Raw genomic sequence first — 24,080 nt, 5'->3', positions numbered from 1 at the left:
CAGATTGAGACATGTATATGGTGTGTTTATTTTGTTGCTGGTACAGAATCATTATCACTAACCCCAACAACCTTGAAAATGATTGCCTTTTGATTTTTTTAAGCTTCTCCCAAATAGATTCCTGCTGTCGGCGATGAGGCTGATGTTTTTCTACGTTTTCCTTTGCACTGTATGTGGTGTTCTTATTAAATCTTATTATAAACAGACAGGCATTAGCACCGATTTCGTGATCAGCCCATTCTTGCCGGGGCTGATCCTCTTGGGAGGTATGTCAGTTGGCTATCGATACCACCAGGTAAGTTTGCAATTAAACAATTGTCGTTGCAGTGTTGTTTTCACAGGGATGATGTGTGGCTGATTGAGATATTTGGAACCGTAAATATCCGAGCCACCTCCCATCGGTTGGATTTATAGACCTCAATCAGCGATGGATTCAAATCTGGTCACATCAATAGCTTCAATAAAGTAATGGATCAGAGATGAGGCCTGCTGGAATCCCATTAGGCCTGCTGTTGCCTCATCTCCCTCCAGGGAACAAAAACACAGGTCAGGCCCATGGCGGAGCAGCAGTGAGAGTATTATGCTCCTCTGAAATGAGTTCCATGGCATTCTCTGCCACACGGTAAGTGGCTTAGATCGGAGGCCTGTTTCTGACACTGGGAGTGAGGGAGTGCTTTGTTTCCATCCGATACGTGGTGTTTAAAGGATTAAGCGTGGGCTTCGGAGAGGCTTGCCTTTCTTTGAGGTCTCTGATTACTTTAAAGCCCCATCCGTCTACACATCCACTGTTTTAGGGCCCGGGGACCAGAACAGGCTGCCTAGTCCTTCCCAAGTCAAGAGGAAATCAAGTTAATATAAAAGTCTGCCTGCCAAAACCTCAGTGAATTCCTGATGAGGGAAAGAATGCTGCAGGAAAAGAAGCCACATTCCCGTTCTTTCTATTTTTTCCCTCACTCCTTCCCTTTTTTGATAAACATGAATACTTCCCTGTGCCGTCCCTCCCTCCTCTTCACTCAGCTCCTCATTCACTTGCACAGTTATGTCAGAGACTAGGAGAACCATGAAATCCCTCAAGTCCAGATCTCTGGCAGAGAGAGATGTTGAAAAAGAAATAATTCCACTTGCATTTGAGATCTCAGTAATAGTTAAACACAAGCGTTCATCCACTGATAGTTTGTTTATCCATTGTTGGAAAGTTTAATCTGTCTTACTGAAGTCAGAAGAGAAATGTAACTGGGTAAGTAGGATAGGGTGTGTCGAGGGCTTGTGCAGAGTGATTGACTGAAACTGGTTTAGAGTGTTGCAGAGGAAATGTCTTGTTAAGGAGCTTCAGAGATGTTAAGCTGACTGCTGGTTGTTTTCCCTCATGTGATTAATGTCAGTTGATTATCTCTGGTTGGGGGCTGCAGAGCAGAGCTGATTAGATCTACAGCTGCAGATAGGACCGAATGGTCTGGCAGCAATCGTCTTATCTCTGTTTGCCAGATTTGGGTTTGGAGTGTCTCCATTGAACACACACACACAGAGAGAGAGAGTGTGTAATATTGTGAGTGTAGTATTTGTGTGTGTCACCTTTTATTGTTTATTTCACTTTTGTTTATCCATTTCACTTGCTTTTGCAACATGTGTTTTCCATGCTAATAAAGCCCCTTGAGTTGAATTGAGATAGAGGGGGTTTCTGCATGACTTGTATTTCTTCCTAAAGTCTTCCCTCACTGTATTGTGGAACTAATTTGGAGTGAAAGGTGAGTTGAAGTACACACACATATTTCCCCTCTCACCCCACATGAGTTCCAGTGTGTGGTCACTAGATGATCTGCCTGTCGTCGAGACTGTTCGGTGTCCTGGCAACCTCCATTGTTCCAGTGGGAGTGCCTCCAGAGAGGGGAGAGCAGGGGGGGGGGGCAGGACATTCCATTGAGGACTCAGGTGCCACCCTCTGCCAGGCTCATAGCTCTGTAGTGTGTATGTGCTGAAAGACAGGTGTGCTGGTACGCTGTGCTCTCCGAGCCTTGAAGGGAAAAACCCACACCACACCCATTGAGACATGTCTGCCTGAACTTCTTACTCATAGGGACATGTGCAGGTTTGAAGATGAAGACAACGGAGCTAAGCTTCTCAATAACACTCTGAAATATACAGTGCCTTTGGAAAGTATTCGCACCTCTGGACTTTTTCCACATTTTGTTGTGTTACATCCTGAATTTAAAATGGATTTAATAATGTCCACTGGCCTCCACACAATACCCCATAATGTGAAAGTGGAATTATGTTTTTAGAAATGTTTACAAAATAATTCAAAATGAAATGCTGAGTCGATAAGTATTCAGCCACTTTGTTATGGCAAGCCTAAATAAGTTCAGGAGTAAACAAGTCACGTATTAAGTTGCGTGGACTCACTCTGTGTTTTTGAATGACTACCTCATCTCTGCACCCCACACATAAAATGACCACAAAGACCAGGGAGGTTTTCCAATGCCTCGCCTAAATGGGCACCTATTTGTAGAAGCAGACATTGAATATCCCTTTGAGCATGGTGAAGTTATTAATTACACTTTGGATGGTGTATCAATACACCTGGTCATTACAAAGATACAGGCGTCCTACCCAACTCAGTTGCCGGAGAGGAAGAAAACTGCTCAGGGATTTTATCATGATGCCAATGGGGACTTTAAAACAGTTATAGAGTTTAATGGCTATAATAGGAGGAAACTGAGGATTGATCAGCAACATTGTAGTTACTCCACAGTACTAACCTAAATTGCAGAGTGAAAAGAAGGAAGTTTGTACAAATAAAGAAATACTCCACATCATGCCTCTTTATTTACAATAAGGCACTAAAGTAAAACTGCAAAAAATGTGGCAAAGAAATGAACTTTAAGTCCAAAATCCTAGAGGAAAACCTGGTTCAGTCTGCTTTCCAACAGACACTAGGAGACAAATTCACCTGTCAGCAGGACAATAACCTAAAACACAAGACCAAATCTACACTGGAGTTGCTTACCAAGACTACATTGAATGTTCCTGAGTGGCCTAGTAACAGTTTTAACTTAAATCGGCTTGAAAATCTATGGCAAGAAAATGGCTGTCTAGCAATGATCAACAAACTACCAACTTGACCTAGCTTGAAGAATTTTTAAAATAATAATGTGCAAATGTTGTACAATCCAGGTGTGCAAAGCTCTTAGAGTCTTACACATTAGCATTGGGAGGGGGGGGGGGCTGTCATATTGATGTTGGGGTTGCTTGTCACAATCTGACAACCATCCCCATTGTAACAATATACCCAGTAAGCTAAATGACATCGAAAAGAAGTTTGGATAGCACAGTACAGTCCAGTACAGTTTAATCTAGTAGAGCAAAGCAGTGTACAGTACAGTTGCATTTAATTCAGTAGAGTAGAATACAGTATATTAGAGTGCAGTGCAGTACAGTGCAGCACAGTACCATTGAATTCAGTATAGGACAGTAGAGCAAAATAGAGAACAGGACAGTAGAGTTTAATTCAGTAGAGTACAGTACAGTTTAGTTAAATTCAGTAGAGTAGAGTACAGTACATTAGAGTACAGTATAGTACAGTTGAGTTTAATTCAGTAGAGTACAGTAGGATATAATACAGTACATTTTTGGTGCATTTCAATACAGGATTTACCCCAGTGTTTCATCCAAAACATTTTACATAACAATGACTGACTGTAAACCTTAACACCTTCACACAAAGCAATTGTTTTGATTATGCAAAGGTTATTGATTCAGCTCTTCACAAGTCCTCACAGTCAGCCCTAGCTATGGAAACCCTAGTTTAACATAAGGGTGTACTGTACACACTAATGTAACATTGGTGTTATAGTTGAAAAGCAGCCTATGTAGGCTTACTCTACCCCACTGTGCTGTATCCTACTGTACTGTACTCTACTGTACTACTTTACTGTTCTGCACTCTACTGTACTCTGCTGTGCTCTACTATGCTGTACTCCACTGTGCTGTTCTGTACTCTACTGTACCATTCTGTACTCTACTGTACCATTCTGTACTCTACTGTACCGTTCTGTACTCTAATGTACTCTGCTGTCCTCTACTGTACTGTGTACTGTGCTGTCCAAACTTGTAAAACATAAACATCTATGATTGGTTCTGACCTGCTTGTCAAAATGGTGAATCACGCAACTCAGACTGAGAGTCAACAACATTCACACACACTCACACACCTGTTCCTGTTTGGGAAAGCATTCCTTCTTTTCAACAAACAAATGTTTTTTTCATCCTATCAATGTATAACACTTTTATCCAAATATCAGATGGTTACTGTTGTTGGTTTTTATTAAGCAGTGATATGATGATTTGATATATAGCCATCTATAGCCGGCTTCCACCCGGTTACGCCACACTGCACCTTAGAGGCTGCTGCCCTATTTACATAGACTTGGAATCACTGGCCACTTTAATAATGGAACACTAGTCACTTTAATAATGTTTAAATAATGTTTACATACTGCTTTACTCATCTCATATGTGTATGCTGTATTCTATTCTGCTGTATTTTAGTCAATGCCAGTCCGACATTGCTCAATCCAATCTTTATATATTTCTTAATTAAATGATTTTACTTTTAAATTTGTGTGTATTGTTGTGAATCTTTTTTAGATACTACTGCAATGTTAGATGCTACTGCACTGTTGGATATAACACAAGCATTTCGCTACACCCGCAGTAACATCTGCTATATATGAGTACGTGACCAATACGATTTGATTTGATTTGAGTGGTGGAAGAACTACAATGTCAAAGCAAATATTATTTTATTTTTGTATTTGTGTTAGATAGAAATGATTGATTATTATGTTAGGTAGCAATATTGTTCAATAAATAAAGGCTTTACTTTTTCTAAAACATTGTCAATTGTTTAAATTGTTGCTGACAAACAAATTGTGTGACAATCAACCTCGGGATGTGTTTAATAGCTGTGTTTAATGGCTTATAACTCCATGTTGGAATAAGATATGAGGGTAAAAACTATCCCCATTTCAACCCAATATTTCTCCTGATATTGAAAATGTCCATGTACAATATACTGTACTGGTGCTGAGAAATACACTAATTAGTAAAACGTGTGACAACCAACCCCGGTCTCCTCTACATGTGATGACAACTTGTTTGATTATTTTCCAATATGCAGCATGACACATTGGGCAGAGGGAAGAGGAGATAGGATAGAAAGGATAGCACAGGAAATACATCTCTACCTAGTCATGTTACAGAGGTTTCAAGTGCCTGCAGATGACCAGCATATCTGAAACCACATCTGCGTGGCTCAAAAAGTTATTGAGCTACAGTAGCAGTTCATGTCTAAAAGGCACTTCTGGATTCTCCTTGGTATCACTCAGCACTCGCTAAACTCACATTGAAATAGCACTCCACCATGAACAAGTTGGCATATGCTCATTGTCCTCCATGGTGAGATTCTAGACATGCCAACTGTGCTTGAAACTCTGTTTGCTGAATGCTTTGGCAGGATTCCTTGAAGACATACCCCAGAATGATGTCTGTCATTATGAATTCAGATCATTGAAACAAAGGAGGACTTGTACTATTCAAAATCGGATGGCATGGCTTTCTAGGGAGGGACAGTTGCTGTACAGAAAGATTCAAAGACCAGTTGATGTTTTTATAAATATTCCTTCTATAACTGCAGCTCATGCCTAAAGCCTGTTTTTAGGAAGAAAAACTTATGTCACTGAGCAATGCGATACTGTTGTAGTTTTTTTTTTATCGTGACGCTACTGTGACAGGAAAAATACATATTTATACGGGGGAAAGTGCTGTGTTATGTACACAGTTGCTAGCACTGTGGAACGAGGTACATTTTTATTGCCAAGCCATGAAAGATGTTGTCATAGTTTTGGCTTAGCTTCGTTTAGTTTAATAGGCGTCAATGCTGCAGATTTTAACATAATGGAATAGAAGTTGCATCAAAATAACCGCACTCAAAGTAATTAAGCATCATAGCCCTCCCCTCATCTTTTGAAATGCTGAATGGGAGTCCCATAAACAAAAGATCTTTGTACTTTCCTCCTAATACACATTCAGGATCTCATCTAGTGACCCTGTGAGGCAAATTGATAACAAACTTCCATCTGGCTTTGTAATGAAAACAGTGGAAAACTACATTGATTCTGTCCATTTAGATGTCCTGCTGGTTATGGTTTGACCTGACCGGGTTGACCCATAGACTTGGGGTTGACCTCACTAGATTAGACCACCAGATCACCCTCAGGTTTCCATGGCTGCAGCCCAAACACAGAGATTAGGCTTGTTAGGGCTAGAGGTTGGTGTGGAGTGATAGGATACAGTTTTAGGACAGGTTCCAAGTCTAACAAACTCTCGCCTCCACACCCTTCACCATGCCTGAGCTGGTTAAGGACTCATCTCCTATCCTTAAAATTGATTCTAGCTTGCATTCTCTATTGCTGTTTTGCTAACTGTGTTTTCCCATTACTTCCTGCTCACTCTGCTTATGCTGCCAAACGGAGGATGACCTCATGCAGAGGGGGAAGTGGGGCTGGAGACGTACCATCTAGGTCCTGCAGGAGGACCGGGGACCAGCGGGAGGAGCTGGTACAGGGACCAGTGGAGGCTGATGAGGGGAGGACGGCTCATAATAATGGGTGGAACAGAGCGAATGGAATGTCATAATTCCGCTCCAGTCATTACCACGAGCCTGTCCTCCCCAATTACGGTGCCACCAGCCTCCTGTGAGGGAGAGACGGAGAAAGGCACAGAAAGAGAGTGGGGAGAAAGGGATCAAGTGATTTATTCGAAGCTGTACATTCAAGCGTCACATGAGAGGTTAATTGTATGACATGGAAAAAACCTTGGCCAACATCACAACGAATGAGAATCCACATAAAAGTTTAGAAAACAAATTTCATTGTGGTCTTCATGAAACGAAGACCGAGGTAGTGAGGTAGAATTTACAAAGGAAGGGAAATTGAGAAACGAAGAGAGAGTACAACTATATGGACAGATGGGGAGGACTTTGACAAGAAAAGGAGGGAGGGGGAGTAATACCTATAACTGAATGATAAAAGAGAACCATAAAATCCTGGAGTGCTGGAGTGAGGGCAGAAAGGGGACATTGTTTGTGTTCACAGCTCACCACTCTTAAAGAATTACACACTGGAGGCTCTGAATTCCAAGGAGTACGTTGAGAATTGTGAGTGACAGCGGGCTCAGGCGGCCATTGTCATGAAAGGTTCATTCTACTGTTGTGAGGCCCAGATCACTGGCTTGAATCTGAACCCAATTACTGGATTAAAGAGTACAGAGAAAACCCTGTGATCCTCTTAATAATCCCTGTTTGCTTGGAGAACTGTCGTGGGGCTGGGCTGAGTGATTACACAAGGTCTGATCCCCTGGGCCTACCACGATGGCACAACATGGGCATAGAGAGTGAGTGGGTGGGTGTGGGTGTGTGTGTGTGTGTGTGTGTGTGTGTGTGTGTGTGTGTGTGTGTGTGTGTGTGTGTGTGTGTGTGTGTGTGTGTGTGTGTGTGTGTGTGTGTGTGTGTGTGTGTGTGGGTGTGTGTGTGTGTGGGTGGGTGGGTGGGTGGGTGGGTGGGTGGGTGGGTGTGTGTGTGTGTGTGTGTGTGTGTGTGTGTGTGTGTGTGTGTGTGTGTGTGTGTGTGTGTCCAGCTGCGCACTGACCATACCAGAGGTGTGTGTGTGTTTGTCCAGCTGCGCACTGACCATACCAGAGGTAGCTAATAACCTACCTGTGACAGACATCATGCATAGATTTACAATGCTCTCTGTATGAGAGCTCCACCGTTACCATAACAGGCTCTTATGACACTGTAATCTCTGTAAAATCCAATAGAACTCACCTCTGTTTGCCCATAGGGAAAAGCTTATAAGATATGAGCAGGGTGTTTGTACAGTATGGACGTAAAGGCTTTGTCTTGTGCCTACCACGGCAGACCATTTCCATGGAAATGTGATGTATGCCTACTCACATATACTCAGCGTGAACTCACTCATCTGGAATCTTTACTGTTTCCTACCGGCTGAATCCGCTTTGCCTCACAAAACAGTCAAGCTAGGCAAACATGAACGTAATCGCTTGTCAGCGCTGATTTATAACATAATAGTCAATAGCTTTCATAATCTGTGTTTCTAAAATATAATTCACATTTCCCCTCTTTCCTGGTCAGAGTTGACAGACTAAACATTCACCCTGAAGAGTGGTCATACGATAAAGACAGCCATGTCCCGTGGGGGAAAGGGCAGGGGGGCTGCTTTGTTGGTTTAACTGAATCATCTAGAAAAGAGTAACTGGTTCAGGGAGAGAGGGGAAGAGAGAGGAGCCTCAAGGCCACTGACCCCCAGGACCTGTGTGTGGAGACAGGGTTCTTTAAAGGGAGATGTTTTCAACATTTTACAGGACCAAAATGTTTTTACAAAGCGCCCTCGTGAGTCTCTCTCTCCTGGGTGAGGCGTGAATCCCAGGTCAGGGCAGGAACAACCGCTCCACTGTACTCCTGGCGGGAGTCAGTCCTGCAGAAATCCTGACCAGGAGCCTATTTTTTACAACATCTCATTAGGTCCTCCTAATTACACACGCTGAAAGAGAGGTGGAACTGGAGGAAATTTGGAAAGTAGACAATCCTGAAAAAAAATCCCAAATCTCATTGGAATATGATTAATGGTTCTAATTGGTCTGTTGATGCTCAATGTTGTATAAATGTATGATTGTAGAGACAATCCCAGAGAGGCATGAGTGTGTGAGAGGGAAAACTAACCTGAGGAACAAAATAAAAGGAGCAGAGGGGAACAGAGGGATCTTAGTCGTTTTGATGCCAAACACACACAGAGAAAATCTCTCTCTCCTGCTGTGACACAGTTCATGTTTTCCCAAAGCCAGAGTGATACCATCAGTGGAAACGACGTGGCTGCAGCCTGACGCACTTACACCTACAGGACTGTTTCTACCAACAAGATATAAGTTCCCTTCATCATCATTCCCAGTTTAATGTGGCTTCTACTACCAAGTTATTAACCATAACTTTGGCCTCAATTCCCTGTTCTCGCAACATATCCCCGGAGCACCTCGGAGAGAAGATGGATGCGTCAGAAAACCCATTCATCACCAACACAGACTGCTGGTCGCTTGTTAATGTGAAAAACTCATGAATCTGTCATCTCATATTCTAGCTCCTGGAGGCGTAAGGCAAGCTGTGATGAGCCATGCCAAAATAGTTCAAGGATGGGTGATAAGAGGCCAAAGTGTAAACCTTTGCTAGGTATGTGTGACATTCACAGTGAGGAAGCATACACACCCACTTGGGGACAACAGCAGACACATTGTCTTTGAGAGAGCTCGAGTTCTGTCCTTGCTGGTAGATTACACAACTTTCCAGAAGGCGCGGTGTCTGTGAGTGGGACCTCTGTTTCAGCGCCAGTGGAGGGTCACTGAGAGAATGAGCTGAGACGTGCATTAGAAAAAAACAAATGTCCGCATAGCCCCCCTGACTGGGATGTGGGCAGGGAATGAATGAACACCGCCATCACTGCCACAACATGCCCCAACATCTCAGGAATTCCTCAGCCTGCCTGTGGGTTATAATCACACCACTAATAAGGATAAATATGTCTCCGTTCAGGTGAGTTTCATCAAATCCTATATGATGGAAAACAGTCCAGATGGAGAAGTTGGATGGCATCCATTGCAACCCATACCTTGTTTTTTAGAGGGGATAATCCACGTGGACTACTGGAAACTGCTTGCATTAGATATACAATAGCCTACAGTCGTGGCCAAAAGTTTTGAGAATGACAAAAATATTAATTTCCACAAAGTTTGCTGCTTCAGTGTCTTCAGATATTTTTGTCAGATGTTACTATGGAATACTGAAGTATAATTACAAGCATTTCATAAGTGTCAAAGGCTTTTATTAACAAATACATGAAGTTGATGCAAAGAGTCAATATTTGCAGTGTTGACCCTTCTTTTTCAAGATCTCTGCAATCCGCCCTCTCATGCTGTCAATTAACTTCTGGACCACATCCTGACTGGTGGCAGCCCATTCTTGCATAATCAATGCTTGGAATTTGTCAGAAATTGTGGGGTTTTGTTTGTCCACCTGCCTCTTGAGGATTGACCACAAGTTCTCAATGGGATTCAGGTCTGGGGACTTTCTTGGCCATGGACCCAAAAAATCGATGTTTTGTTCCCTGAGCCACTTAGTTATCACTTTGCCTTATGGCAAGGTGCTCCATCATGCTGGAAAAGGCATTGTTCGTCACCAAACTGTTCCTGGATGGTTGGGAGAAGTTGCTCTCGGAGGATGTGTTGGTACCTTTATTCATGGCTGTGTTCTTAGGCAAAATTGTGAGTGAGCCCACTCCCTTGGCTGAGAAACAACCCCACACATGAATGGTCTCAGGATGCTTTACTGTTGGCATGACACAGGACTGATGGTAGCGCTCACCTTGTCTTCTCTGGACAAGCTTTTTTCCGGATGCCCCAAACAATCGGAAAGGGGATTCATCAGAGAAAATAACTTTACCCCAGTCCTCAGAGGTCCCTGATGTTTTTCCTGGAGAGAAGTGGCTTCTTTGCTGCCCTTCTTGACACCAGGCCATCCTCCAAAAGTCTTCACTCACAGCTGCCTGCTGCCATTCCTGAGCAAGCTCTATACTGCTGGTGCCCCGATCCCGCAGCTGAATCAACTTTAAGAGACCGTCCTGGCGCTTGCTGGACTTTCTTGGGCGCCCTGAAGCCTTCTAAACAAAAATTGAACCTCTCTCCTTGAAGTTCTTGATGATGGTTGATTTAGGTGCAATCTTACTGGCAGCAATATCCTTGCCTGTGAAGCCCTTTTTGTGCAAAGCAATGATGAAGGCATGTGTTTCCTTGCAGGTAACCATGGTTGACAGAGGAATAACAATGATTCCAAGCACCACCCTCCTTTTGAAGCTTCCAGTCAGTTATTCGAACTCAATCAGCATGACATAGTGATCTCCAGCCTTGTCCTCGTCAACACCTGTGTTAACGAGAGAACCACTGACATGATGTCAGCTGGTCCTTTTGTGGCAGGGCTGAAATGCAGTGGAAATGTTTTGGGGGGGATTCAGTTCATTTGCATGGCAAAGAGGGACTTTGCAATTAATTGCAATTCATCTGATCACTCTTCATAACATTCTGGAGTATATGCAAATTGCCATCATATAAACTGAGGCGGCAGACTTTGTGAAAATTAATATTTGTGTCATTCTCAAAACATTTGGCCACAACTGTACATTATAGGCTGCTTAATAAGTCCATGTATGCTTTTTTTGCAACTGTATCAGGGACTAAGAATTTTAAGAGCCTTTTGCAATTTGTATTTTTCAGCATCTCTTCGGCTCTAAATGACAGATGGCATTTGATATAGCCTCAGTCTATTCACATTTGATTCACTCCCCAAACCTAGTGCCAAGGTCTACTCCTGACAGGAGAAACAAGTTAACAGTTTCACTTGGACTGTTTGCAGCTGGAGGACACAATGATCTTGACTTGAAGGCTTCAGAATGTTTCGTATGTGCTCTGTCAGTACCCATCTTCTCTCACCATCCTAAAAGCAGATTTGTCCAGTTGAGACATGTTACGTTTTTTGTGTATAGCAGGGGCGCTAGGACCGTGAGGGAGAGCGCCTCTAAATGCATTTTCAGTAACATTTTCAGACAGTTATTTGTAAGCGCGTTTGAGCCGGATAGCAGTTGAAGCGACTCACACAGACGGACAGTCACTTTGAGTAGGAATTAATATAATCCAATAGTTGACTCTCATCAATAAACTTTGCTTTGACCGAATTGATTAGGACACGTTATCAAAGTGGGGACTCGCTCTCTGCGGGACTGTGAAGAGAGAGAGAGATAGATACCTGTCACACTGAAGCGATGGGGGAAATCTGGAGAATTGATATGCCCGATATTTTTGAAGGGGGCGAAAACGTGAATTGGATTTAAACACAGACTAACCTTTTAACAAAAAGGTACAGTATGACATTTATTGTCATTCTAAGTAGCCTAATAACTTGTTAATCGTTATTTGGAATATAGTTATAGCTGGTTTGTCACCAGGAGGCTACATTGTAACATCAATTTTTTTAGCCTGGGAAATGTTTTGCAAAGTAACTAATAATGTTGCTCCACTACTGTAAGGAAACGTTTCATAGCTAAACATGTACTTTAGTCAACCCCCCCCCCTTTTTTTCAGTGAGTTGAGTATACTGCCTCCCACCCAGCACTATTCCCCTGTATTGGTGCAACTCAATAGTGACAGGGCAAGGTAAACATCATCTGTTGTCTTTGGGGTCTAACAACAACCCAACGAGTGGACATGGCACAGTACCACATTCACTCATGATGAATGTGGTTGGTGAATGACAAAAGACCCAGTGAGGGGGTTTTCAGGACAAAGCTCTGGCCCTGGGAAGCAGGTTGTTCTCAGAATTCCAGAGCCTTCACTCAAGGGTCAAAGATGAGATGAAGAATGCCGACAACAGCTTTCAGGTGTACATATATCCATTATTCGAATGTTTATGTGCTTAGTAGCTTATATATGTGCATTGGTGCTTGTTAGCCTCTCACGATCCCTCAGAGGGCTATTTGTATTTGTATTTATTATGGACCCCCATTAGCTGCTGTCAAGACAGAGCTACTCTTCCTGTGGTCCAGCAAAACTTTGTGACATCAGCTGATGTAAAATGGGCTTTATAAATACAAGTTATACCATTTTAAAAACATTACAATATATTCACAAAATATTTCACAACACATTAAGTGGGTGCCCTCAGACCACTACTCTACTACCACATATCTACAACACAAAATCCATGTGTATGTGTGTATAGTGCGTATGTTATCGTGTGTTTATGCATGTCTGTGCCTGTGTTTGTGTCTCTTCACAGTCCCCGCTGTTCCGTAAGGTGTATTTTAATCTTGATTTTTAAATCTAATTTTACTGCTTGTATGAGTTACTTAATGTGGAATAGAGTTCCGTGTAGTCATGGATTTATGTAGCACTAGTATATTACCCTCTGAGAGGGCTATAATCATCACATTGCTTGTCAGAAATGGGATCTATATGGAAATGGGGAAGGTCGTTCCATTCAAATTGCCAAATGAAATTGACTGGAATTTAACTGTATTTGAAATGACTGATGCAAGGTGCTGACAGATTTAGTGGTGGTCCAGTGCCTTAGAGAGGAGTCAAAAAGGCTGTTGGGCTGTTTGGCTCTACAATGTGTTAGAGCCGGAAGATCTTTCTAATGTGGGGATCAGTTTACTGTTGTGTACTTTGGGACTTACAATGGAGGGCCACCCAAACCAAACTCACCCTCCGCAGATTATTGGAAAATGGAATAAAGACTCACCATGATATTTCTTGACGTATATTATCCATGACTTTGGGTCCCTCATCAAATGCTTGCTGATTATAGGTTAGTGTGGTTAGATGTGTGATTCTACTTGATAATCTATCCCTTTTCCACAATTAAAGCTAATCTGTCTCAGACCATGGAAACTATAAAGGTTACAGTCTATACAGACTTTAATGGCCTTAGAAGTCGACACTCATATTAAGTCCTCTCTGACATGTTTGTAAAAATCCCAATAAAAGATGGCTAAATGTAGATGTTTGATGTGTAGGGGATTAGAGACCAGGGGTGTGTGGTGACTGCTGTTGTTGATTGCATAGCAGTGTAGGTCAGTAACTCCTAAAATGGAGTCCCTTGGCTGCATCTATTCAAGACATGAGCACCTTTGAGTAACTGTATCTTCTCTGTCTACACTATGATGATACAGTTGTGTGGTGGGAATTGCCCGTTTTCGCCTCCACCCTTCCCCTGCCTCTCTTTGTATGCCAATGCCTATTGTTCCACTTTCTTTTTTTTTGTTGTCCCCTTTTCTCCCCAATTTCGTGGTATCCAATTGTTAGTAATTACTATCTTGTCTCATCGCTACAACTCTCGTACGGGCTCGGGAGAGACGAAGGTCGAAAGCCATCGGTCATCCGAAACACAACCCAACCAAGCCGCACTGCTTCTTAACACAGCGCCAACCCGGAAGCCAGCCGCACCAATTCGGAGGAAACACCGTGCACCTGGCCACCTTGGTTAGTGCGCACTGCGCCCCGCCCGCCACATGAGTCTCTGGTGCGCGATGAGACAAGGATATCCCTACCGGCCAAACCCTCCCTAACCCGGACGACGCTAGGCCAATTGTGCGTCGTCCCATGGACGACAGAGCCTGGGCGCGAACCCAGAGTCTCTGGTGGCACAGCTAGCGCTGAATTATTCCACTTTTATGCCCCACTAATACCTGGCATGAACATGGGAGGGGAACAGAGACCAGGGTGTGGAGACTGCTGATTTTGACTGCATAGTAGTATAGGTCAGAGTGTGTCCTGATCTTGTCCGTTTACACTTATAAGATCTGATCAAAATCAGTTCACAATGCGTATTTTAATCGTTTACGCCTATCTGAAAATGTGGGCATAATACGAATGTGGACATTATCTGGACACAGGATGCATGTTAGCACCAGGTATAAAGGGTCTTGAGACACCTGCTCTCTTCTACGCCACTAGAGCCTGAGGGTCCATAGTTTTCCTACCTATCGAGTTCCCCCTGGACCCTGTGAGCCTGCCTACGACACTCATGCATAGAAAGGTAGTTAATGTTTGACGGCAGACACCACCTTGCCCCAGAGCCGTATCATAAATATAATTTGAGACGCCCTTCTCTTTCCGCAGAGCAAGCTGGAATGCACGTCCCCTCCCCTTCAGTCCACCTATCCTCCCACTCATACACAACACGGTAGCCAAGATTCAAAACGTTATGATACGAATTAATTTGCAGACAAATAAACGGGATGCATGTTAACTCAACGACCGATATCCAATGTGTGTCCCAACAGCCACCTTATGTACTCTTATCTTGTGTACATAACCAGATGGCTTGTATAACAAACCTCTCTTTGAGCACTAAGACCACCAGCAGAACTGACATTTTAATGCTTGTCATACCCTTGTAGCGTGGTTTAAAATGACATTTTCTGAATAGCCCACAGTATAGACAGGAACAAGAGCTGCATTGTAACCTATTCAAAGAAATGAAAATTCAGACCTGCATTGCAACATGAGCCTGCATTAGCTGATCCCGTGTGTATGGGCTCTGAGCGAGGGGATTTGGAAGCCATGTGTCAGACTAAGAGTGGACTGGTTTTATGGGGGATTATGGGTTGAGAGTGTGAATGATGTACTTAAACTGGGGAGACAAGCCAGTAAAGCCAGTGTTCTCCACACCGTTGTGTTTCATTAGTGATGATCTGTTTTTAAGCGTCTTTAATCAAACAAGGTTTCTGCAAAGTCCGTGACATTCCTAGTTCATCTATACCCTACTGTTCCTCACAGATAAGTAGATTCCTTTTTTGTGTCTTTTGTGTATTGTTGTGGAGCGTACATTAAATGTTTTATATGTTTTTCATTTCAGTGTTTTGCTCAATGACCATGTATCCACATCCAAACTCTGGCCTGGCTCATCTCTCCATCTTAGTCCTGCTCCTCTCACTCCTCCTCCCCCTCTCTCTGCCATCTCGAGCCCCCCCTCACCAACACCCCGTCCACCTCCCCTCACTGGTGCCCCATGCACCCCGGCCCCTCTCCCGCTCTCGCTTTAGTTCCCAGACTCAACTGGACTTCACCACTCACTGCAATGCCAGCTGTTACCACAAAGGAGAGCAAGAGAGCAGGCGAGAGCACCTGACTGAGCAGCTGGCATTCGAGACGCTCTATGCAGATGGTTCTCGTACCCTCACCACTGTGGATGTGGCGGATGAGGATAATTATGAGGGCACCATCAGTCCTGCCATTCAACCTCCACCAACAAGAGGACGTAGAGTTATCAGTAGGCACAGGCGTCAGAAAAGACAGATCTACGGGGCTGATGGGCGCTTCAACATACGCGGTGACCACTTCCTGTTGGACTACCCATTCTCCACAGCTGTGAGGATCTCCACCGGCTGCACTGGGGTCCTAGTGTCTCGACTCCATGTCCTGACCGCCGCCCACTGTGTGCATGATGGGAAGGACTACGTCAAGGGAGCCCGTAAACTGAGGGTAGGCTTCCTGACTCCTCCGTACATCAACGGCACCAAGCCCAGCCAGACCCCCACCAAGAAGCCCCTGGTGCGCTGGGTCCGGGTCAAACGCACCCGTGTCCCAAAGGGCTGGATCCAGGGCCCCCAAGAGGTCAGCATGGACTTTGACTACGCCCTCTTGGAGCTGCGCTGGCCCCACCGCCGGCCCTTCATGCGTCTGTCTGTGGCTCCCTCCTCTGACGACCTGGCAGGGAAACGCATCCACTTCTCTGGGTTTGACAGTGACAGGCCTGGGGAGCTGGTCTACCGCTTCTGTCCTGTGGAGGACGAGTCTAACGACCTGATCTACCAGCACTGTGATGCCCGGCCGGGGGCCAGCGGCTCGGGAGTGTACGGCCGCGTGTGGGACACGGCTCTGGAACGCTGGGAGAGGAAAGTCATCGGCATTTTCTCTGGACACCAGTGGCTGGAGATTGATGGGGAGAACCGCGACTACAACGTGGCTGTGAGATTCACCCCGCTGAAGTTTGCCCAGATCTGTTACTGGGTGCATGGGAACCGAGTGGACTGTAGTCAGGACTGAGAGAGAAGGGGAGGGGGGATGGCCTATAAAAAAGAGGCTATGAAGTCCATGACAGATAACTATTTAAAGTAAGCACAAAATCCTTTAAAGGAGATGTGGAGAGGAAATTACTCCCCAACTCAGTTTTTAAAAGGGTAAGAGTGAAACTGGATTTAATCCTAATAAAACATCTACAATACTATCGAAGAAAACAGGACTGCTCAACCTTCATGCACCGTAACAGGTTTCCCTTGGAGGTGTTAACCACTGTGACTAGGAGCCTTGCTGTTTTATAACTATGGTAGCAGCCATTAACTTTATACTTTGGAATAATATTGAACAGCTTTAGCCAATGGAGCAACTATTGGATATATATATATTTTTTAGATATAATACTCTCCCATTGTTCTCCGTAATACTGTGGCTGCATGTTTTCAACATTTAGGATCAAATGTGCAGGTGTGGAGTTGATTTTACAAAGAGATGTGGGAGGGGGCCGCTTATTTGTTTAGGTAACGTCACTTAAGGATGTGAATGATTTTGGAAAGTACGGGGACTTCTCATTCTGGGTCAGAAAGACACCTGTAAAATATATACACTCGGCCCCAATGGCCCAGAGGCATATCTAGCCACACTGACAAGATACAGCGCCTCGATACACCAAACATGTCAAAAAGGGTCAAAGGTATCAATGGTGAAATCAACAAAAGTCAGACTCTGAAAACCTAAGGGAGTTTCTTACTCAATGCTGGCAGCATAAACTACTTGCTTTCAAGCGGGTTAGGGGGTGAAAATCAGAATGGTGATATTTTTTGTAAATGCCGATTTTAATAAATATTTTAGTTTATCATTAATGCTTGTGTCAGTTATGGAAACCAACAGGTATACAAAAAATGAGTTGCTACTTGCTACTGTAAAATGGAATCCACTTTTCAGAGTTAGAGTGCCCTCATGTGGTCAGTATGTAAACATTTAGGATACATGATGCCATTGGTCTTTAATTTTTTTTCAATTGGACAGTTTGACAATAAAACTCAATCAAGCGGATGTTAAAAGGTATACATTGCACAGAAGACCAAGTTCAATTTAAAATAAAAGTATCACTAACTTCCCAGTGTAAGCAGGTTCCTGAACCAACCAAACATTTTTTATTTTATTTTACCTTTATTTAACTAGGCAAGTCAGTTAAGAACAAATTCATATTTTCAATGACGGCCTAGGAACAGTGGGTTAACTGCCTGTTCAGGGGCAGAACGACAGATTTGTCATTCTTGTCAGCTCGGGGATATGAACTTGCATATAACTCGGTTACTAGCCCAACGCTCTAACCACTAGGCTACCCAACTAAGTGACAATTTATTCAGATATTACCCAGACACTTAACAGTGATTTACACAGGAAGCCCATTCCGATTTTTCGACCAATTATTGGCAAAATATTTTCTCACTGGCCAAAAGACCAATAATTAGGCAAAAGATCAGAATTGGGCTGCCTGTATAAAGGCAGCCAATAGGATATCAATATTTTTGCCTAAAACACTCAGACATCCACATCTTCCATTTGGACAGGCTAGATTATCAACCATATCAGCTCGTCATTCCTCAAAACACAAAAGCTAGACAAAAATAAAAGGCAGAGTACAAAGTTAGTTTAGTGCCTTTTTATTAGAGATAAGGAGACGATACAAAACATCCACCATTCAATACCAGTCTAAATTCTGAACACAGGCTGTTCAAATACGTCGCCCACGTCTTACCTTCACACTTCTAAACCCACCAGATCCTGTTGTATAAGGAATGTGTTCCATTACTACATCAATGCAATGGTTTATTTATTTTAACTCAGAACTGGAAATAAAAATAACTGGACTCACTTAAAAAGTTGTGTAATTTGCATGTTCAACCCCCCCGCCCCCAAATGAACCGTGCTCCCCCGGAGAACGTCGATGCGTCACGTGCAATCGATCAAGCATTAATGGTCTTGTACTACACCTAGTCTCAACTACACACACTTAGAAAACTTAACTAGAAGTTTGGCAAAAAAGGTAGTTGTATAATTAAGAACATTATCTTGCTGGAGCCAAGTTGGAATTGTAACAGTTGTTGCCCTGTCCCCTTTCTCTGCGATCGTCATTCTAGCGGAATCCAGACAGAACAAAACCATGTCCTCAAACATTTACATATTTAGTCTTCATAATCATCATCCTTCATCAATTTTGTATTTTTTTTTTATTGATCTTTTTATTGCTTTTTTTTTGTGTGCGTTTTGTTCGTGTTCATTATGTTGTGTGAACTGGAATGACAGGCTGCATTTGTGGAATTTGAAAACTGTCACTTTCACCCCCCCCCTCCCACAATACCCCTCCCCCCAACAGTCCCACAAATGATCCTGGTCCCGCTTTGCCCCTCCTCCCAACCATATTGGAATGAACATCCAACCCCTTCAGATGTCTGGCTTCAGTAGAAGCCTGAGGCTAAATTTATAGAGGGCTTCCTTCCAGGGTGATTACCGATGAGCCTCCAAGCTTGTCGGCAAGGGTGCGCCGGTCCTTGATGTCTTCCAAACCGTTCACTTGCCACTCGTGCTTGATACCTGAAACGGAGGGAAAATGTAGCTTCACAATAGGACACGCTGCATATTAACCCCCCCCCAAAAAACAATACATGTATATTGCAATTACACAGAGCTATAGGGTTGGGCAAGGAGATGCCATTTAATTTGAAGAGAACCCACAGAGCCCAAAAGTTTGATTACATCTGCAACTGTCAGTGCTTCTCACCTGTGAACTTCTTCTTGATGGCATCCTTTGAGCTGGCGTAGATCATCTTGCTCTTCAGGGGAGCGCCATCTGGGGCCCTATGAGGGAGGGGTAATGGTTTAACCATTGTCCCGAGTGTTGAAGCCAAGTGACACCATAGCAGAAAATGTACGATGCCCCCCTCAGCCTACACCCAAGTCTAGCCGAGCCCCACTCATTCCTCACCAGAAGATGAAGACCAGGTCCTCTTTCTTGGTCTCCTTGGTCTCGTAGGTGGCGTCGTAGAGGGCGTAACGGCAGTCGTCTGGGGGAAGCATCTTGACGAAGTGCAGGTAGGGGTCCTGGACCGTGACACCCACGTCTCCTGTCAGGATCTCTTGGCCCTCCTCCAGGATGATGTGCTTCTTGTCCTCACTCAAGCAGAACAGCACCGCCTTCTTCCTCTTCTTCTTCTCATCCTCGTTCGCCTGTGCTTTACGCACCTTCATCTCGTTGAAGACTGTGATAACATCATCTGTTACTGTCACCCCGGAAGCCTGCGCAGAGAGGGACAGAGAGAGGTCAGTGAGAGTAGTCATATACATCTGCCTTGGACTTCTCACACTGCAGGAACGCACCCTTCAAGGACAGCTGATAAAGGTAATCAATAGGGAGGTAGATGCACAATGACTAGCATTTATGAACAAGCGGCCATTAGTCCTATGGGTGTGGGGCACCATAAGCCAGATTGCAATCCTATGGTTTCTATGACCTCTACCCACATGATCAGTCAAGAAATGGCGACTATACAAGTCCCCATCCATGGCACTGACCAGAAAAGCATGATGTACAGCATGGCATGCATGACTCAGCAGGCGTGGCATTCAGAATAAGGCACAGGGTTTAACCCTTTTTCCAAACTTGGACACAATCTGGAGAACCCACACCAAAATCTCTGATGAGTAAGGGATACCTGTAGCTGTGAGGGGACAGATGAATGTTGGTCTGTCTGGTGTACCTTTGTAAATAAAGTAACATGCCAAAGGTGCATTGATAGATTTCCACTGCCTGATAAGGGCCAGTAACTGGTGTTTCTGAAAAAGGGCAGATAAAACCAGGTTACACAAGGAGGGGTTTTCCCTCCTACTATAAACGTGTACAGTATGTGAGAGCCAGCCATGCCACGTAAGTAACTGCTTTACAAATAGCCATGGGAGTGAAGGTGGGGACAGGAATTAAGCCTTAGAATGTGTGGGTCGGTCACAGACAATGGATCCTCTGTGGGGGAAAAATAAATAGGCCACATCCGAGTCACAACAGCCCTATAAACCTTGCTCCGGTTTTCTGATTTCCATTAGGGCATTTTACCCAACAGGTATCACATCAACCCATGCAGGAACCGGCCAGAGGATGTTACCAAGTGTCAAAACATCCCTCCGTCTGGCAGGTTTTGGCCAATCCCTTCATCAGCCTTCTGCCAAATCAGGTAGACTAGACACTCTTTTCACCAAGTAAAGCCACATCCATACAACAGAGGTGGCCTTCATTAGAAATGTCCTCCTGGCTTGAGAGTGGCATCCAATCCTTCCAGAGCCCTGCCACTGTAGTGACCCACTTTGAAGTAATTTGTGTGTGAAGGGTGTGGGCCTGTTTGCTCTGGGTGTGAGGGTGGACAGGACCGGCGAGAGACCACACTGGGCTCAGGACCTAATCACCTAGTGGTGAGTTTAGATCCAAACATCTGGATTAGAGACATCCTCAACAGGAGGGAAAAGACATTGCAAGAGTATTAGAAGTACTGCCGGGGAAAGACTTCTATTCATTTTTTCTAGGAAGAGCAAGGCACCACTACCAAGGGTGAAACGGCCAGAGTGTTTGAAGAGAAGCCAACTGCCATGCAGCTCCACTTAATCCTACCAATCTTCCAAAACAAGTAGCACTCCTGCTACTATTCTGAGATCTCTTCAGACAATGTATGTTTCTTCACACTGCAGCAAGCCACAAAACAGACTAAAGCGCTGACTGGGGATAACTGTATGAAAAGACAAATACCCAGAAGCCAGTGGAGATTATACCCTTTTAGTCCCTCCATGCAGAAAGCATATTATTTTCAGAGCAATAGAGATCCCTTTCTTCCTGCCATAAAATACCACAGAATGTTGCCAAAAGTTAAGGTTCAAGTAACAGCATATGATAAGAGAGATGTCAGGTTGGTGACTACAAAGGTAGTTCTCCAGACTGACCGTCAGTTGAGGCAGTGAAAAGGGGCAATAATTTTATTCCAATTCACTTGAAATCAAGTGTAACAAATCTTAAAATAATCCTTCTCCAAGTAGCTGTTATCAACAAGAAATGACTTCACCCAATCATTTTACTTCACTTGTCCTGCGTCTGTCCAACTGCACCCATAATAGGGCACTAAAGACTACTGAATAGCTGGGACAGAACCAGCACGTCCTTCAGCCTAGCCCTTGGACCCAGCCAGCTCACTACTCGGCAGGAACAGGGGCCAATCGTGTCCAACAGTGACCATTCATTCATCATATATACACAATAGAACCAAAGCATTGATGTCATGTTGTAATACATTATTCACATGATCAAGAACGGCACATAAGGGACTCACAAATGAACAGCAAGTGGGAAAATATAATCTCTAATCAGTCGACTAAATTGAAAGTAATCGACATCCCCCTCCACAATCAGTCAGATTCACCAAATTAAGAACATAATTCAATACCATGCGGAAAGCATGACAATAGAACCCAGAATTTGCGCTTTTGGACAAACATGTTGATAATTCGACAAGTTTATTCAGGGTTAAGCCTAGGTACGTTGAGTGAGACCCGGGTGCGTGCCACACAAACATTTGACGGGTTGTTTATTGCGTATGTTACAGTAGATCTGGTCGTTCCAAGCATCCCGGCACTTCGTTCCGTAGAAAACAGGAAGAACGTCGTGGGAAACGCTTGCAAAAACCTTTAGCGTTAGCTCGTGGAATAACGGTGTCATCCCCGACGATTTTTCACCTTCGCCTGACTGTTATAACGTTAGCCATCACTTAATAAAAAAAGTGCATCAGGATAGACATGTAATAGCTAACGTTAGTTGCCTACTGTTTACAATAGAGAAAGGGTTCAAAAATGTTCTTTGCACCAAAAACCAGGGTGGGGCCATGAATGCAGTGATGGCACATGTGCACTATATAAGGCAAAACGATATTGAGAAAATACCAGACCGCTAACGCGATTATTTTCACACGTTGTAAACAGAAGTCCCATCCATAATTTAAGCTAACGTTGGTCAATTGTCATGGCACCTACGCAAGTTAGTTTGCTAGTTAATAAAAACAGAAGGGGCTCGTGCGACTGGCGGAGACAAAGGAGGTGGAAATCAAATTAGCTAGTTAGCTTCATGTTAGCTTGCTAAATGGCTAGTTAGCTATGTGTAGGCACAGAAAATGCACTCCGTTAGCCATGCTAAACTAGCCTTTAGTACCGGCAAATGCAAGGCCAGAATGCTAGATAGCTGGCAAATTCGAGGGGGTGGCTAGTTACTGTGCCGTAACTAGCTAATTAAGTGACTGCTATCTAGTTTATCACCGAATATGCTACTTGCAACTCGGTGCTTACAGTGCTAGACTGGGCATTAGGCCTTAGTGACGGGAGATTGGGTGATGAAGAAAATGGCGCCAGGCAGTTTTTGGGTCGTTTTCTTTCCATACAAACACGTCCTATGCTAGGCGATAACGTCAAGAGACGAGCAAACATTTGCATAAAACATGCTTTTGAGTTAGGGACAGTCGCCTGATTGATTCAAAAACACTTTAAAACGAATTTACAACCATCCAAGATTCAATAGTCAACTAGGAAACGTTCCAGAACACAAGTATAGCAGTCACAGCTGACCCGACAATCTGATGATGCTGTCGGTTTCATCTCAAAATGAACTCGCTGTTCCCTAGCTAAAATACATTGCATCAACAAAGAAAGCGAAACCACAGTAACGATACATGTGTGATATATATATTTGTTTTCAATTATATACCACATAGCTAGTTGTTAAATGTAAACGTACCATCGCTGTTTGAATTGGTCGGCGTCTGGTTAGAAATTGAATGAGCTGTGATGCAGTGTCGATCTCGCACACACTTGATACAGCACGTGAACGCGCTTAGCTGCGCGTGATTGATGCCGGGGTGAGAAGTGCGAGCATCTCCAGGAAAGAGTGGTCGTTAGTTTTAACATGGAGCATGGTGGGATTAGAAATTATAAATTTTTGCCAAATGTTTAACGTTTGTCCAAATCAAAAATAACATGTGAACAAATAAACAACATTTATATAAAATAGAAGTCTATTTTCATTTTTTAAATGAAATTAGAATTACGAGGATGAGTATCCCTTAATTAACTCTCAAAAGATGCTGCATGCTGTTGCTTTTATGCCTGAGGCCGACCACTGACATACACTTGAACAAATATTTTGGGGAAAACATTCGCCCTTCATCACAGTGATTCTATGAGTACAATATAAGACTACGGACACGTATGCTATTCAGATACGAGAATAATTATTTATCATAGTGTAGGATCCATAATAACTCAGTATTCGGTCTCATTTGCTCTTTCTCGCCTCACCACAC

General features: G+C 43.7%; 2 protein-coding genes across 3 annotated transcripts; one reads left to right on the top strand and one right to left on the bottom strand.

Moving 5' to 3' along the window:
• The first annotated feature begins 11,575 nt into the window (after positions 1–11,575).
• Positions 11,576–19,016, top strand: prss23 (serine protease 23). 2 transcript variants are annotated; one of them, XM_029662021.2, is made up of 3 exons: positions 11,576–12,031; positions 12,256–12,551; positions 15,533–19,016. In XM_029662021.2, exon 3 carries the CDS (start codon positions 15,544–15,546, stop codon positions 16,720–16,722), a length of 1,179 nt encoding a protein of 392 aa, XP_029517881.1. In that variant the 5' UTR covers positions 11,576–12,031; positions 12,256–12,551; positions 15,533–15,543; the 3' UTR covers positions 16,723–19,016. The 2 variants fall into 2 exon arrangements, with proteins under 2 accessions (XP_029517881.1, XP_029517880.1); XM_029662020.2 differs by lacking the exon at positions 12,256–12,551 and having other exon boundaries at positions 11,580–12,031.
• cfl1 (cofilin 1) lies at positions 18,347–23,624 on the bottom strand. The gene is made up of 4 exons (XM_029662022.2): positions 23,516–23,624; positions 19,685–19,995; positions 19,481–19,557; positions 18,347–19,293 (listed from the first exon to the last, which is right to left on the bottom strand). The coding sequence occupies exons 1-4, from the start codon at positions 23,516–23,518 to the stop codon at positions 19,181–19,183; spliced, it is 504 nt and encodes a 167-aa protein (XP_029517882.1). The 5' UTR covers positions 23,519–23,624; the 3' UTR covers positions 18,347–19,180.
• Positions 23,625–24,080: the final 456 nt, after the last annotated feature.

The sequence above is a fragment of the Oncorhynchus nerka genome, linkage group LG6, assembly GCF_034236695.1.
Source record: "Oncorhynchus nerka isolate Pitt River linkage group LG6, Oner_Uvic_2.0, whole genome shotgun sequence".
NCBI classification, from domain to species: Eukaryota; Metazoa; Chordata; class Actinopteri; order Salmoniformes; family Salmonidae; genus Oncorhynchus; species Oncorhynchus nerka.
Note: the sequence above shows the minus strand (reverse complement) of the source record. Positions and strands in the feature narration are given on the sequence as shown.

Excerpts from the sequence above, each read along its gene's own strand:
- prss23 (XM_029662021.2), top strand. The coding sequence starts at position 15,544 with ATGACCATGTATCCACATCCAAACTCTGGCCTGGCTCATCTCTCCATC.
- cfl1 (XM_029662022.2), bottom strand. Across the intron at positions 19,558-19,684 it reads GACCTGGTCTTCATCTTCTG|GGCCCCAGATGGCGCTCCCC; the intron begins GTGAGGAATGAG and ends CCTCCCTCATAG. Across the intron at positions 19,294-19,480 it reads CATCAAGAAGAAGTTCACAG|GTATCAAGCACGAGTGGCAA; the intron begins GTGAGAAGCACT and ends CCTCCGTTTCAG.